This window comes from Andrographis paniculata, unplaced genomic scaffold, assembly GCF_009805555.1.
Source record: "Andrographis paniculata isolate CXL003 unplaced genomic scaffold, ASM980555v1 Contig64END, whole genome shotgun sequence".
Taxonomy (NCBI): Eukaryota; Viridiplantae; Streptophyta; class Magnoliopsida; order Lamiales; family Acanthaceae; genus Andrographis; species Andrographis paniculata.
This window is the reverse complement of record NW_026137600.1, coordinates 829,286-847,942: the sequence shown is the minus strand read 5'-3', so window position 1 is coordinate 847,942 and position 18,657 is coordinate 829,286. Positions and strand designations below refer to the sequence as shown.

The window sequence follows — 18,657 nt, the reverse complement described above, 5'->3', positions numbered from 1 at the left end:
TAAAATAAAAAATAATTAATTATATTTAATCTTTATCTTCACATTTTATCTCATCACTTAAATAAAAATAAAATAAAATATACTTTTTTATACATCACATCATATAATTTTTAAATTATTTTATTTAGTACTATCCACTTAAAATTTCGTTACATTTGTTTTATATAAAAATTTATTGTAAATATATATATATCCATTAAAATATTCCCACATTTCCACATATCATGTTATATTTTTCATTTTCGTCCATTCCACCTTTATCATTTCTCGATAAATTGTTGCGGCTTTTCACATTATTAAAATAAGATAAACTCGTGACCATTTTTTATTTTTTTAACATAGTATTGCTTTTTCTAATTCAGGAAGTAATGTAAACATGGCATTCAATTGATTGATGATTTAATGATGTTTGTTATGTAAAATTAAGTGAAAAAAATAATGGTGATTTTTTAAATTTTATTTTGATTTTATTTAAATAATAATCTTCACATAATGTATTTTTATAAAAAAAAAAAATTAAAATTGTGTCCTTTCAACCTGATTTTGAATTAATATTATAAAAAATACAATATGTTTCTATACAAAATACTCCATTTGTGACTACAATTTCATTATTTTTATTTTAATAAATAATAAATAATCTAATTTGTAAATTATTATAAATTCTATCAATGTCTTTTCAGTCGAGCCTATCATCAAAATAGGCCATAACACAAGTACAAAACATTCAAAACCAAACAACCTAATGTTTAAACACTTCCAAGTCTCGATCACCAAACAAAAAAAAAACAAAAAAAAAACAAAAACCAAAACAAAAACAAAAACAACTGAATATTGCGTGATACTATATCATGTATACAAGTCAGAATCGACCTGTTTCCTCCTCCGGCTCATCTTCAAATACTCGATTTCATAGTCCTTATCGACGGCGTGACTCACACCCGACAGCGCATTCTTGAGCAGCAAAATTTTGACGAGCGACATAACGGGAAACCCCAAATCGGGCCATGAAACGCACAAAGTCGCCTTGATCTTCCTAACTTCGCATCGACTCAATAAGGCCGCAGCGAGACCATCGACGACGCTTCCGGAAGGATAATAATCGAGCGTTTTGAATAACGGGGATTCTCCGATGTCCGAATTCTTTCTCTCCAAGGATGTCTCAAGTTTGAAAGCAATCGTCTCGTCAGGGTCGAGCTTTCCGCGGAAATTAGAGCTTCGAATTGAATCCAGAATCAGAACCCGCTCGGGTACGATTCTTTCGCCGATCAGCAGCTTTGCGACGGCATGGGCTCTTTCGGGAGTTACGGGGAACTGAACCAGGACAATCATAATCGATCCGCCGCTGTCGTCGTTGAGGGTGTATATGTTGCAGGACTTGTCTTTAAGCGACGGTTCGATTGAGTTGCCAGAAAACGGAATTTCGGGGAGAATTAGCGTCCCGACGACTGTTTTCGAGGATATGTGGTGTAAGAAATGGAGAGATGGGGTCGACATGGCGATGATGAGCAGCGAAGGCGAGAACTTTTTTGCGGAATCAGCTGATGGGAAGACGAGGAATGGCGACGGGAGGGGCGGCGGCGGAGTAGCGAAGTTGTTCAAATCATCCAACAAGAACCTCGACGGAGGCGGGACATCGGTTATCACATCATCCATCTTTTTTTTTTTTACCCTGAGAAATAATGGCACAAGAGAAGTATTGTCACTGTAATTTTTTAGCATTACTCGACGGATAAGCTACAAATTGAATGAAAATAAGCTAAGAGTGTGTTCTTCTATCCAATTCCATCAAATTTTTACTATTCACTAAAATTTCCCAATCCCCCTCGTGAAAAAACATCAAATCAAACCCTTAATTTTCATTTTCTATATTATACTAAAAAAATCAATTTTATACTCAAAATATCACATCAACACCTATTTATATCATATCATACCATTTCAATTCAGATCCCAACAAAAAATTCAAACCCCCAAACAAACACACTCTAAGAATTACACAAGAAATACTGAATAGAAAAATAATGTACGAGTATACAGATTGCACAAACATAGTACAAACAAAATGTTCATTCTAATTTCCACGGCTGTCGAAAGAAACTCATTCATTGGGATACTAGGGAAAAATAAGAAATAAAATCATCTGTTGTTTGCCAATCGGTCAGCTACAATTGTTTGAAGGATTTGTACTATTCACACAAAAATTTTCCCCCAAGAATATCAAATCAAACACCTATTTTTTATTTTTTATATTATACTAAAAATTAATTTTACTTTTAAAATATCACATCAATACTTATTTATATCACATCATAGAACTATTACAATTCAAAACTTTTACTATTCAAATCTTACTCCAAAATCCGAACCCCCAAACAAACACACCATAAGTAAACTTTCTCTAACGGAATCTTCACTCGTAGATCGATTATTCCTATAACTAGAATTTCAATAACTTGAAAAGGAACTTTCGAGTTCACTCAGAAAAGAATGATCGCTGTCAATATCAAAAATCTGATTTTCAATATCAAAATGGATCGAGTAGTGCAGTCGAAACTACAGCAAAAGAGGAAGTGTCTACGATTTAATACCCTACTAAATACATTAGTATCATATCATACATATCTCTTTCGCTATCAAGCTCCATACGATTCAACTTGGGTCGCCTTAAAATTTCAATTATTGAAAACATACAACTTCAATGAAAAAGAAAAGACAATATATAATTAAACTCGTTTGTTCCTTTTGAGTTTCTATCCAATTTTCTACTATTTGAACTTTATATTCCCTTCCCTGATATAAATATACTTTTTCTTCTTATAAAACATCACATCAAATATTATTTTAACAAAAAACTCAAGCCTCAAACCTAATACATACTGAAAAGAACCACACAAAAGCTTAACAAGAATTTGAAAATTCTCAGCAAACTAAATCTAAGTTGGGTAAGATGACAAATTCATGTCGCGCACAAACTCAATGAGACACATTGAAATGCTAAATCCATCAAATTAATAAACTCGAAGAAGAAACAGCAATGGCAGATCTCTAGGACTAATCATACACCAATCTAATTCACTATACTGCAGGCTATACATGTGAAATCAATTTGTTCACGGATAACATTATTTCTTCGAAGATTTAGCAACCAAACTATACAATGATAACCTACATTTGCTCATTTCCATTGATTTTGTGTAATTTCATGATATCGAGACAATGAAATTGAAGCTGAAATATATACAGAAGTTGAAAAATTAAAACAGAGAAGCATTCTCAATTTGGAACAATCCCATAAAGAACAATGTGCAATTCAAATTCAAATTCAGATGAGAAGATACATTCAATCAAACATGGAAAAATCGAAGATATGTAAACCTATTTATTTGACAAAAATCGAACAAACAGATTCATCCATTCAAATTTCCGAGGCAATTTTACAGTCTTTCGAAGCAGGCATATCTCAAAACCCTAATCCTTCATCTGATAAATTCGCAACGAGACAGTAACAATATCGGACGAAACAATTACTGACTCCAAATGCAAATATTGGAAATTGTGATATGAAACAAAGCAGCAATCATCAAATCAGAGTAAGGAAGGTAGCATAAAAATAATAATAAAAATAAAAATCAATAAGCAGAAATCTCACTAAGAGAGAAAAACTGATTGCATATAGGAAAAGGAAAGAAGGACGAATGAGGAAGAACCTAGTAGACGCGGAATTGGCTGCTCAGTCGCAGAGAATTCAGGCAGCGGCGGATATCGGCAGCGGCGGCGAACAGAGAGATGCGAGATCTTGAAGATGGTAGCTTTTGCTGCACGATAGCAATTAGGCCAAATAAATAAAAATAAATAATTCTCTTATTTTATTTTCTACTAAAATAGTACATATATATATATAATTATTTTTTTAATTGTTTACTCATTTATAGCGTTACATTTTTTTTTATTTTTTTTTATATCTACTCTATTTTACTTCAAATATATATTATTAATACATATTAATTTTACTTTTTATAAAAAAAAAAATATTAAAATATTATTATTATTTTAATTTGGTACAAAAAAGTTTTGAATACATTTTTACTGCATGAATGAACTAATAAATAAAAATTATAGGTATTTTTCCAAAAAAATTATTATGTATATTATATATATTTATTATTTTTATATTATAAAACAATTTTTTATATGTCAAATTAAAAAAAAATATTTCTCCAAAATATTTTACAAAACAAACACACTTTATATTTTCTTTGCTCTCAATTAATATATTCATTTATTTTTTTTTATATGTAGATTTATGTAATATAAATGAAAATAAAATAATAGAAATATTTTTATTAATAATGTGAAATATAATAATGATATTTAAATATATTATAAACTATTCATCAATTTTTTACCTAAAAAAAATTAAAAATCAAACACCTATTTTTTATTTTTTATATTATATTAAAAATTAATTTTACATTCAAAACATCACATAGCACTTATTTATATCATATTATACTACTATTTCAATTCAAAACTTTTATTATTCAAATCTCAACTCAAAATCCAAACCCCAAGCAAACACACAGTGTTCTTAGGATGTTTGGCGGTTTTCCATCTACTTCTATTATTTATTATTATTTTTTTAAAAAATATCAAATTAAATACTTATTATTTTTTTTTATATTTCATTTGTTCCTTAACAATCTATCTATTTTTTTATTATTTTTGTTCATCCTATAACAAAATACCAATTTTATTTTTAGTAATTGTACTATCTACCGTACATTACAAATACCATTCAAATTTACGATATATTACACAAATATCATTATTTTTATATCATACAATACTAATAAGATTAGTTTAACTTTTTTTACCTTTATTGCTATTACATTTCAATATAATATTAATATTTCTAAAACCCTGTAAAAAAGGAAACAAATATATAGATATGAGACAGATAAAGTATTATACTAGAAAAATACAATTCTACATTTAAAATATCACATCATACCACTAATCAAATTAAAAAATTTTATTATTCAAATTCTTAAACAAACCTACCCTTAGTAAAAACTTGTCGATTAACTAGTGGACCATTGTTGTTTGTTGGTCCTTTATACATACTTCCTTCGTCCCAGATACCATGTCCATGTTGTCGTTTTTTCCGTCCCAAATACCATGTCACTTTCCTTTTTTTGGAAAATGATTGCACACTTTAATCTCATTTTAAATTTTTAATTTTTTTTTATTTTAATTAAACTAATTAGTTATCTTAATCTTAATTTATAATTATTTATATTATAAGATAATTATTTTCACTAATACATTCTTAATTATCTACTAATTACACTCCTCATAAAATACTGTGTCTACAGTGTAGCAAACACAGTATCTGAGACAGATGGAGTATTATTTTGACAAATCAAGTGTCGGTCATCAATAACAATGTTTATACTTCTTTCGTCCGACGAAAAGGTAACAATGTACATTTTGTAAATTAATTTTAATATATTAGTATTTTATATGTAATAATATAATAGAAAAATAATAAAGAATAATTTTACCTTCAAAATTATTTATATTTAAATTGATATTATTTATAATATTGTGTAAAATATAATGATATATTTTATTAAAAAATACAATTATTAAAAAAATCTATATACTCCCACCGTCCCGATACAAGGTTGATATTTACTTTTTGCACGTAAATTTTTTACTATTAGTAATATAATGGGCTGTAGTGAAAATGACGAAAATGCCAATATTAGTATTGTGTAATATAAAAGTAATGACATTTGTGTAATATAATGTAAGTTGAAATGATATTTATTATGTTAAGTAGGTAGTACAATTACTAAATTAAGAAATGGTAACGTTGTTTTAGGACGGACGAAAATGAAAAATGACAACCTTTCAATGGGACTGAGAGTATTAAAATTGTACAAATTTAAACGGAAAATAATTATATTGACAGTAGATTGAGGTAATATGAAAAAAACAAAAAAAAAATACTAATCCGTCTAATTTGGGTTTATTTCTTTCGCTTTCAAAAACAACTTTCTACTATTTTGATTTTATTTTTCTAATGTATATATATATATATATTTTTTCTCTCATAAAATATCATATCGTATATTATTTTAATACGAAATTCAAACTAAAATATTCTCAAATCTATTATTTTAGATTTTTTTTTTTTTTTTTAAATACTCATGTCCATCGTCAACCTACTCATTTTTATCATTTTAATATGTTTATCACGTATGTATCCGTTTACATTTTTACTAAATGTATTTTCACAAATGTCATCAAATAATAAAATAAATATTAAAAGTATAATAGTCTTTATACATGTTAATTCTACTACTTGAATACGTCGGTGGCGGACATAGTATATTTAATTTAATATTTCTTCCGTCTCATTTAATTTGTTTATTATTTTCATATTTGTTCGTCTTATATAAATTATTTTTTTTTTAAAATATAATTATACACTTTAATTATATTTTTAAATTCATAATTATAATATTTTTATTTTAATTAAACTATTTAATTATTTTAATCTTAATTTATAATTATTTTTATTATATCATAATTACTTTTACTAATACATTTTTTAATTACATACTTAAAACTCCGTGCCCCAGCTGAAGTAAATAAATTAGTTGAGATGGAGAGAATATTTTATAAGTATATATATATATATCTAATACTACATCCGTCCGGCTCTAAGATCTCATTTATTTTTTTGAGTATTGATAATTTAATATTAATTATTATAAAAAAATATAGTATAAATTAAAATAAAATGACAAAACATTTTTATTAGTGTTTTATAATATTAAATTTATAAAAAAATTATATAAATATAAAAATATTTTTAATGTGAAATAAAAATAAGCAGACGAAATTGTCTATATCAACTTAGCACACCCCAGTCGCCCATATAGTTGTAGTTGTAGTTATTTTTCTAAAAATCTCCCACCACATATTTCAATCAAAAATAAAATCATCAAATATAAATAAATAAATAAATAATATTCCAAAAAAAAAAAGCCGAAAATCGAAGCAACGAAATGCTTCTCCCCACCCAAATCCCCATCGTTCCTAATCCTCTCCCTCCAAAAACCCTAACCCGCCCCCGCCGTCGCGACGCCGCCGTCTCCGCCGCCTACTCAGTCTCCGACGAGTCGCTCTCCGCCCGCGGATTCACCTTCCACCGCAGCACCGAGCGTCTCAATCTGGACCACCTGAACTCAGTATTCGCGTCGGTCGGATTCCCCCGCCGCGACCTGGAGAAGATCCGCACGGCGCTCGAGCACACGGACGCCGTGGTGTGGGCGGAGTACGAGAAGACGCGGCGGCCGGTGGCGTTCGCACGTGCGACGGGCGACGGCGTGTTCAACGCCATAATATGGGACGTGGTGGTGGACCCAAGCTTCCAGGGGATAGGCTTGGGGAAGGCTGTGATGGAGCGGACGGTCGCAGCCCTGTTACGGAAAGGGATCCGAAATATCGCGCTCTATTCGGAGCCCCGCGTTTTGGGCTTTTACAGGCCGTTGGGTTTCGTCGCGGATCCGGGTGGGATCCGAGGTATGGTCTACGTTAGGAAGCCTAAAAAATAATTATTTATTTATTTATTTATTATATATATATATATATGTAATTCTTATCACCGCTAAAATATTTTTTTATGTTTGGTACATTATTTAACGATTCTTTTATGAATGGTAAGTTTGATATACTTTTTTGAAATTTTTAATATTATTTATATATATTTTAAAAAATATCGAATTAAATATTTATTCTACCACATAAAATATTACTCCCGTCCATGGTGTTCTTTTAAATGTAAATATAAAATTTTATAACTAATATAATTAGTAATTAATTTTAAATATATGATAATAAAATTAATTATGGTACAATATAAATAAATAAATTTAAATTAAAATAATAATTAGTCTAATAAATATATAAAAAGAAGTAGTATAAGTTAATAAATTTAAAATATATTTAATTGTATGATATAAAATTAAAAAATTTATTTCTTTACACCGAACTTCAAATTTTTATTTTATTTAAAAAAAAAAAATACATTTTTTTTCCTCATAAAATATTCTATCATAACATTCAAATTTTCGAATTCTAACCGATTCGAAAATCCGAAATTTTTGAAAAACCAATCCGAATCGAACTGAGGTAATCGAACTCCGAAATTCAAAATTTCGAACTAAAAAATTCAAAATTCTAAATATTTTTAATGATCTTTTAATATTTAAATTTCTTTTGTAATATTAAATATATACTCATACCGTCCACATACAAAATATATATTTAAGAAATAATAATATTTTAATTATAATAGGTTAGTTAAAAGTAATGTAATGACATTTTTGCAAAATAACGGTGTGATGTAAAATAAGAGTATTTGTGAAAAAAGTGAGGTATTTAATAAAATGTTTACTTTGAAATTGAATTTTCCAAAATAGAAATATGTATACTTTCTAGATGGCGGAGGAAATATAATATATATAAATTAAATATATTAAAATATAATTAATAATTTTGAGTTTTTTTTTTATTTATAATAAAATATAATATTTTTTAATAAAATATTAAATATATATAATAAAAAAATATTAAAATAGTATATTTCAAATTTCGGATTGATTCGAATTTTAAATATACCAATCTGATCCAAAAATCTAAAATTTATCAGAAATTCAATCCGAACCAAATTTTAAATTTCGACTTGGTTCAAATCGAATTTTCGAATTTCGAATATTTTGTTCACCCCTACTATCATATATTATTTTAATACCAAACTTAAACCAATTTCTTTCTAAGCCCATAAAAATACACCCAAAAAACTACTCAAAACTTCAGTTAAATTAAATTAAATATTTGATGTGTTAATTTTTTAGAAAAGCTAGTATTATATCAAAAACAATAAAAACTATCCGTCTCTAAATAGAACCTTTATTTTGTTCCAATAGGCATAATAGATAGATATACAATACAAAACTCTTTCAAACTACATTATCAACCGTAACAACGAGATCCCGAATCTACATCAGTTTTTCGTATCGAAATCGCCCATCGGATGCAACCGAGCCTGCATTTTTGCAGCCACGGATTGTTAGCGAAAAACAAGAAACAAGACAACTAGAGATGGTTACAAAAGTTCCCGAACAAAATAATCTCATAAACGCCCTCAAAAGCAACGAACGAACAAATGAAGATCAAAGTAATTTCGCCGGTTCAAACTCAAATGCCCGACTAGATTGTGCTTCTACATTATATATATGAGTGCCGGGGACATCCGACCTAGTTACTGAAAAAGTAAATGATGCATCCGATTACTTAACTACACGGTTTTAGACCATATTACAACGAAAACCAATGAAATAAGATAGTGTCCTAAAAGATAAGTACATTCGGAAGGAAAAATACGTCAAGATCGACTAATATAATACCCTCATTCACTCCAACGACCCCTACCCATTCAGTGTAATGAGATACATTTATTTATCTTATCTTTTATGGAGAAGTTCGTCAAAAAGTCAAAATGTTAAAATTAGACCGACGAGACTATAAAGAGTTCTATCATATGTTCGAGCAAATTATGCTAAATTGCGTCTCATAATTCGAAATATCATGTGCTTATATATTGGGGTGGGCACGGTTCAGATATTTGCAAATATGCAGGTATTTGATATCCGAACCGAACCGAACCGAACAAATACCCGAAATCGTGAACCATATTCGAACTGAAAATATTTGTAATATTTGCAAATAATTCGAACCGAACCGAAATTAAAAAAGAATATATTAAAAAATAATTAAAATTCTAATTAAATCAAAATATTTACAAATATTTCAAATATTCGAATCGAAATCGAACCCCGTGACCAAACCGAAACCGAATCAAATATAACTAGGGTGTGTTTGTTTGGGAAATTGGATTGGATTTACTCTATTCATCCAATTTCCCCCCTCCAAAACCATCAAATCAAACACCTATTTTTTATTTTTTATATTATACTAAAAATCAATTTTACATTCAAAATATCAAATCAACACCTATTTTTTATTTTTTATATTATACTAAAAATCAATTTTACATTCAAAACATCAAATCAACACCTATTTTTTATTTTTTATATTATACTAAAAATCAATTTTACATTCAAAATATCAAATCAACACCTGTTTATATTACATTATACAACTATTCAAATTCAAAATTTTTACTATTCAAATCCCAACTCAAAATCCAAACCCCAAACAAACACACCCTTATAAAATTTAAAATATAATTAACTGAACTGAAAAAATATCAAAAACCGAAACTGAACCGAACCGAGCAAATATATCAAATATGCAGTATTTGTATTCGAACCTAATTTGCTCGATCAACCATAAATTCGGTTCAATTCAATTCGGTTCAACGATTCGGTTAATTTTTTTGCCCACCAACTTCAATCTTCACCAGGATGTGTTTCTTTTGAGTCTCTACACAATCTTACAATTATTTTACCATTTGTATTTCAAGTTACTCAAATTCTTTTCTTTCATAAAACTTCTCATCAAACATTATTTAAATAAAAATTCAAAACTTACAATGCACAATTCTAAGGTTAAAAGAATCACAAGTTTCAAGATCTATCATTTGGTTCTTTTGTTGGTTAAGAACCCTAATTGCCAACAAAAGAACCATCCAAACAAATCCATCAACAACAAATGCCACAAACAATTTAATCAATCAATCAATCAATGATTTCTACAAATTCACCAATCCTAATTGAATCTTGATTCAACCTTAACCACTGTAACCAAATACACCAAATTCCATCAAATCCGCCATTGAAGAAAGCTTACAGAACTACACAAAAAAAAAAAAAAAAAAAAAAAACAATATCCAAATCCTCCTTTACGCTACCAAATTAGGAATAAATTCATCCAAAAATCGATCGGTACCAAATTAGGGATAAAGGAGCACTCACAGAAACCCTAGGCGCGATTCAATCAGGAAATCTCCTTAACATTCTGGTAGAAAGCAGCGGAGCATAAAATTGATGCGATGAACGCGAATAAACCTAATCCGATCATCAGTGAAACGCCTGCAACGACGAAGTCGAGCACGCACTGCAAGCTCAATCCCATCATCAGCATCGCCATTACCGCCTCAGCTTCTCCCTCAATTATTCTTCGGAGGATTCAATTACGCATCGGTAGGGGTACTCTGCAGCCATTGATATACGCCGTTCTGTGGATGCCTTATCGTCGTCATCATCCTCATCATCTTCTTGGGAACGCGGACACCTAATCCAGGCGCCTGACGCTGCTGCCCGCATTTCTGCAGCGGTCCAACCATATCGCGTGGGGGAGGATAGAGGACTGTAATTGGGCCTGGACCTTGTTCACACCTATGGGCCTGGCCCGAAAATGTCTGAAAACTTAGTTGGAAGATCCCGGACCCCAAGTCCAGATGACAGACTTTCAAATTTAAACTATACTAATTTAATGAATATTTTAATAATAATAATTTAATATAGATAAAAAAAAAAAAAAATCTCTGCTTTTTAGAGCTGGAAATAAAATTATATCACACTCAATGTTAGACTCAAAATAAAATAACTCCCTCCGATTGTAATATGGACGTATTAAAAGGGTATATAGTAAAAATAATTATAAATTAATATTAATATAATTAAATAATTTAATTAAAATTAAAAAATTTAAAATTTAAGATAAAATTAAATGTATAATTATATTTCTTCAATAAAATTAAAATCAAAAATAAATTTGTTCCCAACGAAAATAGAATATAAAAGAATTGAACTCATTCACATCGAAATTAAAACCGAAAATACAACTCTAAGACATGACTTTAACGAAATTATGACAAACAAAGATTGGAGATAAATTTTATTAAAATTAAAATATAAGTTTGATAAAATAGAATAAAATCACGACAAAATTGGACATAAACTTTATTCAAATTTAAAGATAAATTTGACCCAACAGATTATATAACATAGGAATTTAATCTAATTAATATAAATAATAATAACGATATAATTTAATGTATAATTTAAACACTAAATTAAGTATATATAATATATAAAAATATGTTGGGAGTCCTTGGAGCTCCAAGAAAATATCAACGATGGAGTCTTTTCTTCACCTGCATCTCTTTCTGCGATGCAGTGTTCCAAGACGATGACGATTTGCATTTGCTCATACCTTTTTCGCCCTCCTTGAAATTGTCACCTAATCATGCCGTTTGCCTCGGACTTATCAGCACCGGTTTTGGATTCAATTTTAGGGTTTTGTTCTTTGGCACTTTTATCTGGAACAAATAGAAGATGGAAATAAATTGAAAATTGATTTTTAGCAACGGCTAATTGAAATTATGCATCGCTATGGACATCTCAGTTTTCTCCAGGGGTTTAAGGGATTCAGTGCAACGAAAGCGTTCATTCTCAGCATCCATGGCGACAGGTGAAGTGTTCCTATTCAATCTTCTGAATTTCATTCATTGTTCAATACATCATCAGCTTCAAACAAAATTTTATCAGCTTTCGTAACGCAATTAGAGAAATTCGATAATGTGACATTCGATTGCAGAAGAAGAACGCATAGATTGGGCATGTTTGTTCATAGACATATACATATTCATACTTGATTTCATTTTTTTCCATTGGATTTGATGTGCTATCTTGATTGTTGATTCTGATTCATTTGTTGCAATTTTGCACAGCTCTTGATGAGTTTGATATATAGAATCACTAAGATACACTGTCCTTTCATGGAAAAAAAAAACATCGAATTCAAACACTACTGATGATACAATAAGGTTAACTTCTAAGTTGTAAAATGCTTTTATCTCTTCGAATTAGTATAGAGCCGATAGCATTAAGTGAAGAACATCTCTAGGCATCTTCAAGATCTTTCAAAACAGTTTAATTATGGATATTTTGACTAACTTGTAGATCCCTAAGCATTTGGTGAAGATCCAAAGCCTCAGCCCTAAGCTTAGAATTCTCTTGAACAACTCTGTCATGGCTTGCAGATAAGTCATTCACTTTGTTCAAGAGATTATGGTTCTCTGTCCTTAATCGAAGAACCATGGACCAAAGCTCATCTAGATGCCTCTGTTTACGCATCCTTGATCGTCTAGCAGATTCCCTGTTTGATATCATTCTCCTTTGTCTTCTTTCATCGATGATCTTGATTTGGTGATCCTCTGCTTCATCAGAAGTGGCTGAGTTACTGCTGATGCACGTAGGATTGAGGGTTTGTTCGTTGAGGACTGTTAGAGATGTGTGGTAGTATGGCAGACTGGCTGTGTATGATCTGCTGAACGGCGTTTCAGGGAAGCTGTTTTGCATCGAGACTGAGTAGGCCGGGAAGGATGGGAAATTTTCATGAGTAAACTGATTCATTTCTTGCATTCTTATATATATTTTTTTCTTGTATTGAATGATTTTGGCCTCGAATTTGATTTGTAGCGATGGAGGGGTATTTATAGGCGGATGAAGGATATAATACGAGGCAGACAGACGAGACACACGAGCTTTTTCGGGGCGCCTACATAAGTTCATCTGAAGTTGAAGGCATCCCTTTTGAAGAACAGAGTGGCCATTCTTTATCTGTGTAAGTTTTCTTTTTTATCTTATGCATTGATAAAAATTGAATTTATATTCACATGGTATGAATTTGTTCGAGGAATCAAGAATTTAAATATCTTTTAGAACTAATTTTTTTCTTTAAGTGAGAGGATAAATTTTCAATTAATTGAACTTAGTATCACATAGATTCTGACATAGATTCTGAGTTCCACATCTACAGAAATAACAAATTATATTTAGACTTATGTGAATTGTAAATTTCTCCACTATTCTAACTTTTAGATTGAGATAATAATAATTATGAGCTACTTGGATATAAAGTATTTTAGGTTCTGTTTACATATGTTTTTAAATCACTCCTACATTATTTCATTCATCAATAGTTATAATTAAAAAAATATCTACTTTTCATTTGAAATAATATATAAAAAAAACTTACTACCCCAGTCCTACAATAATGTAAAAATATTTGATTTTTTGTACGGAAATTAATGAATAATAGCATTTTATTTGTAAAAATAGTTGTGTTGAGTGGAAAGATAAAAATACCCTTATGACTTATGTTTGTTTTTAGAAAGTTTATAAGTGATATTGTTGTAAATATGTTAGAACTGTAGGAATATTATCTATATAAGACAAATAAAAAAGAAAATTGATACATCTATGACAGACTAGCAAATAAGATAAACCGAATACTTTTCTCTTGGACAGGGTCAATATTTTTTATACAAAAACATCACATCTAATACTTATTTTTTATTCCAACACTCTATTATTACCGAAAAATCTCTAAAACAATTCCAAAACATAGAGTATATAAACACAACATTAGTAATTTCAAGAGATAAAAAAAATAAAAAGTGTTGAGGATAATACTACTAGAAAGAATGCTTCTAACTAAGGTCACATGTGAAGAAGCTTGCAATGGATTAAAGTTAGTGATTATTGGAATGCATATTATGACATGAAATTTTGTTCCCTTTGGAATAAAAAAGAGGGGGCAATGAATATAAGTCAATTTAGAGGAATCATGATTTTTAAATTAAAAAGCTATCCATTTCTAGAAATTTGTTGAGACTAATCAGTGTGTTGTGATTTATGATGTCATCTATTGATGGTAGACATGACAAATCTGTCCATATATATATAGAGAGAGAGAGAGATAGATAGATACATAGATATATAGAGAGAGAGATGAAGAGATAGAAAGAGAGATAAGAGGAGGGAGAAAGGGGATGGAGAAATGTCAATATGAATGACATTTTGATGACTCAAGAAGCACTAAAAGTATTATAGAAGTAAATAGAGGTAGCACCTTAAAATTCTTATGCTTCTTCTTCTAAGAGGTTACATCAAATACCTAAACTTAGGCAACAAAATTAAATTTACTTCATTGAGGTAATGAAGTGGTGAAAAGTTGGTGCTGTGTGTTTTGAGCTGCACTAGGAAAATAAAATGTAAAAAGCAAATGTTCATCTCTTATTGATTTTATTTAAAAAATTTAAAATTAAAAAATTGCATGCACCATAACCCTCTTTAGCTATTACTATTATTCTATTTATGTTTTTTCATGTAAATTGTAATCTCAATAGTTGACTTTATATAGTTCATATCTTCTTGCAGCTACACCTGAATTATGTATGTTTCTTTTAGTGGGCTCCTACTTTAATAATAATCTGAAACACTTAGTTTTGGATATCATGATAATGGGATATTTCTTTGATGTTTGGATTTGTGTTTTTTAGTTTGAAAATAGTAAGATTTTGAATTGAAAATTAGTGCTTGATGTGATTTTTTATTGAGAAAAATGATTTTATTAATTTTGGATTTGATTTGGCGATTTTAGAGAGCGAGGAATCGATGAATAGCGTAAGAATAGATTCAAACCTTACGGTATTTTGGATTTGTGTATGTGTGTGTTCGTCAAGATTGGTAGAAACCCAAGAGAAGAGAATGATCCTAGAGTTTGAAAATTCCTAGAAACTTAAAATATTTTGAGAAGTATTTGAAATTAAATATATATATATATATGTAAAATAAAATAAAATAAAATTGGATAGTCCAACAGATAGCCAAAAGCAGATTTAGTTCAGAATATGTATATGGTAGTGTATATATATGTATGTATTATCTATTATGTACCTGTATATGGAGAAGTAATTATATTATCCATATAGGCCCTAGGAGTTGTAATTTTGGAGGACTATTATACTCTTTCCTTGTATATTCAAATATTTGCCACACAAATTTTTAATAAGAATGGGGTGTTGATAAGTATTTATTTATTTTTTTTATAGCAAAAAAAATACTGTTATAGTATGATTTTTAACTTTAAAAAAAAATGATAATATTTTTTTATGATAAAAAATAAAATAAAATGGCATATAAATATGTATGTATATATACATAATCACATATGTTACGTCATAATTCTGAGTATAAAGTGTTTGTCTAAATTGGAGTGGAAGATTCTGTGTTGTCTGGTAAGTGTCTTCTCCTTCAATTTTGGTTGGATTTTGGAAAGTGCATTAATTAATTAAGAAAAATTATTATTATTGTTATTATTATTATTATTATTGCTCATTCCGTTTTATAACAAATTATCCATTTTTTTTTTATTTTAGTCCGTCCATAACAAAGTATTCATTTTTTTTTAACTAATTGTACTGTCTACGTAACATTACAAATACCTTCACAACTTACAATATATTACACAAATGTCATTACCTTTGTCATTACCTTTATATCACACAATACGTTATTTTAGTCATTTCTACTTTATTCTTACTACATCTCAATATAATACTAATATTTTTAAAATCCTCTGTAAAAAGCAAATAGATACATAGTTATGAGAAGGAGGAATTATTATTATTATTATTATTATTATTATTATTATTATTATTATTACATAGTTGTAGTAAGTTTATCCCTTCTTCTCTTTTACTCCCAAATAGTATTTCGAATTTATTCACTTTGTTTGTGTGTATCCAATTGTGTTTTTCTTTTCTAGTGTATATATGTTTTTGTGTAATTTGAATTATTCAAGAATTTTTGGATTTCTTTAATTTGATTGCCTTGCCTTGTTTTTTTTCCGTGTATTTTTCTCTAATATTGTGATTTGGTACAACAATTATATATGTATGCATATACGTCGTGTATGTATAACATATACGTACGTGTATATGTATATATACACACTATGTCTGTGGAATAGAGGATAGGATGTGATAATGGGACAGATAATTCAGTTTGGTATTTCCATAAATTCAACTCTAAGTCATGTATAGATTAAATATAATACTATTTTAAATAAAAATATTCTATTATCCCAACACCAATATTCAATAACAGTTGTTCCATAAATAAAAAAAAAAAAAAAAAAAAAGACAACAATATTTTATATAAAAAAAAAAGAAGTAAAATAGACATTATAAAAAGTCAATATTCAATATGAAATAATATATTTCTATCCGATTCTAAAAGTCTCATTTATTTTTTGCGAATTGATCTTTAAATATTAATTATTATGTTAAAATATAGTATAAATTAAGAAAAAATTATAAAAATATTTTTATTGGTATCTTATAATATTAATAGAGGAATATTTATACAAAAAAAAATTATACAAATATAAAAATATTTTTAATGTTAAATGTATTTTGCATTTTTGATCCAATTTTTTATACTACTCACAAAAAATCATTGCATCCAAAAATGCTGCATGATATGAATTTATTTTATGAGAGATATGTTTTTATTGAAAAGTGTTGGTTAGATTAAATGTGTTCCACAATGCCAAAAAAACATATTTTTTTTTTAAAAAAGAAAATCATTATTTGTATATAATTTATACAATTTATTGCGTACATTAAAAGAAAAAAAATCAAACAAATTTACTAAACAAACACACCACACCTATCGTTAGGTTCTGTTTTACTTTTATTTTTTTTATATTTTATATTTTATAATTTATAATTTTTAAATTTTTTATTAAACCTTAATCTTAATCAATAATAATTTATATTATGTTATATTTAATTTTACTAATATATTTTTAATTATTTATTAATCATATTATTACTAAATTTCTGTATCTACTAAATACACACACGTGTAATCTTTAAAGTTTGTAAAAATTGAGTAAATATTAAATATATATATATAATATATAAAGCGATGAATATTCTTATGTGTATGAAAATCAGAGAATGTTATTCCTAATGTTTTTAATAGGGAATATGAAAGATTTGGATTTATTCCAATACTTAAGAAAAATAGATATTATAACTATTTTAATATTCAGTTTATATGCGCGTTGAGTGTGTATTATATTTATAGATGATATTTTAAATTAGCTTTTAATAAAAAAAAGTCATTTAAAAAGAAAAAAATAAATCAGAATATTTTACATTTTAGAGTGATATGTTGATATCTGTTTTCGTATTGATATCATTTACAGATATCCTTTAATTATTCATTATATTAATATTCTTTTAATTTAAAATAACAACTCAAAGCTAAAAATAAAATAAAATATTCTTATTTTTTTATTATATAAATCAAGGACTTAGGTTGCCTTCAATTTTAATCACTTTCAACAAGTTAGTAATAATTTTCAATATAAATACATTATTTTCCTACCAAAAAGATTATATTACACTACTATTATATAAAATAACAAATTAAAATAATATTGAAATAAAAAATTATATTCATATTTGATTTCAAATCAATTCTAAATTACAACTAAACAAATACTCCATGTGTTCCGGAACTATAGTCTTGATTGTATTGGGTACGAGATTTAAAGAATATGGATAAAAAGCACAGGTAAAAGACATTTTTGTCCTTGTGGGTGTATTAGTGTAAAATGTAGTGGCAATTGTATAATAATAATGAAAGAGTAAGGGTAGTGATATGATTATTCGTGAAAATAAAACTATTGTTTTTTGGACAATAGTAAACAAGACTATTGTAGTGGGACATGGGGAGAGTATATATTTTAAAC

The 18,657-nt window shown here is 28.1% G+C and overlaps 3 protein-coding genes and 1 long non-coding RNA gene across 4 annotated transcripts; 1 reads left to right on the top strand and 3 right to left on the bottom strand.

Annotated features, from left to right (window-relative positions):
- Positions 1 to 657: 657 nt before the first annotated feature.
- Positions 658 to 3,818, bottom strand: LOC127261646 (uncharacterized). Its single transcript, XM_051289932.1, has 2 exons — positions 3,711 to 3,818; positions 658 to 1,672 (listed from the first exon to the last, which is right to left on the bottom strand). Exon 2 carries the CDS (start codon positions 1,654 to 1,656, stop codon positions 850 to 852), a length of 807 nt encoding a protein of 268 aa, XP_051145889.1. The 5' UTR covers positions 1,657 to 1,672; positions 3,711 to 3,818; the 3' UTR covers positions 658 to 849.
- Positions 3,819 to 7,031: 3,213 nt separating this feature from the next.
- On the top strand, positions 7,032 to 7,750 carry LOC127261644 (serotonin N-acetyltransferase 2, chloroplastic). Its single transcript, XM_051289931.1, has one exon. It carries the CDS (start codon positions 7,083 to 7,085, stop codon positions 7,629 to 7,631), a length of 549 nt encoding a protein of 182 aa, XP_051145888.1. The 5' UTR covers positions 7,032 to 7,082; the 3' UTR covers positions 7,632 to 7,750.
- A 1,297-nt stretch (positions 7,751 to 9,047) lies between these two features.
- LOC127261645 (uncharacterized) lies at positions 9,048 to 11,009 on the bottom strand. The gene is made up of 2 exons (XR_007840951.1): positions 10,156 to 11,009; positions 9,048 to 10,092 (listed from the first exon to the last, which is right to left on the bottom strand). It is a non-coding gene; the product is annotated as an uncharacterized LOC127261645 (long non-coding RNA).
- Positions 11,010 to 11,233: 224 nt separating this feature from the next.
- LOC127261664 (bZIP transcription factor 53-like) lies at positions 11,234 to 13,469 on the bottom strand. Its single transcript, XM_051289959.1, has 2 exons — positions 13,002 to 13,469; positions 11,234 to 11,446 (listed from the first exon to the last, which is right to left on the bottom strand). The coding sequence occupies exons 1-2, from the start codon at positions 13,467 to 13,469 to the stop codon at positions 11,234 to 11,236; spliced, it is 681 nt and encodes a 226-aa protein (XP_051145916.1).
- Positions 13,470 to 18,657: the final 5,188 nt, after the last annotated feature.

What these genes read in the sequence shown, in the direction of transcription:
- LOC127261664 (XM_051289959.1), bottom strand. Translation starts at nt 13,469, where the DNA reads ATGCAAGAAATGAATCAGTTTACTCATGAAAATTTCCCATCCTTCCCG. An exon ending in AAATGCTTAGGGATCTACAA is followed by an intron (nt 11,447 to 13,001) that starts GTTAGTCAAAAT and finishes TTTTCGGGCCAG; the next exon opens with GCCCATAGGTGTGAACAAGG.
- LOC127261646 (XM_051289932.1), bottom strand. Translation starts at nt 1,656, where the DNA reads ATGGATGATGTGATAACCGATGTCCCGCCTCCGTCGAGGTTCTTGTTG.
- LOC127261644 (XM_051289931.1), top strand. Translation starts at nt 7,083, where the DNA reads ATGCTTCTCCCCACCCAAATCCCCATCGTTCCTAATCCTCTCCCTCCA.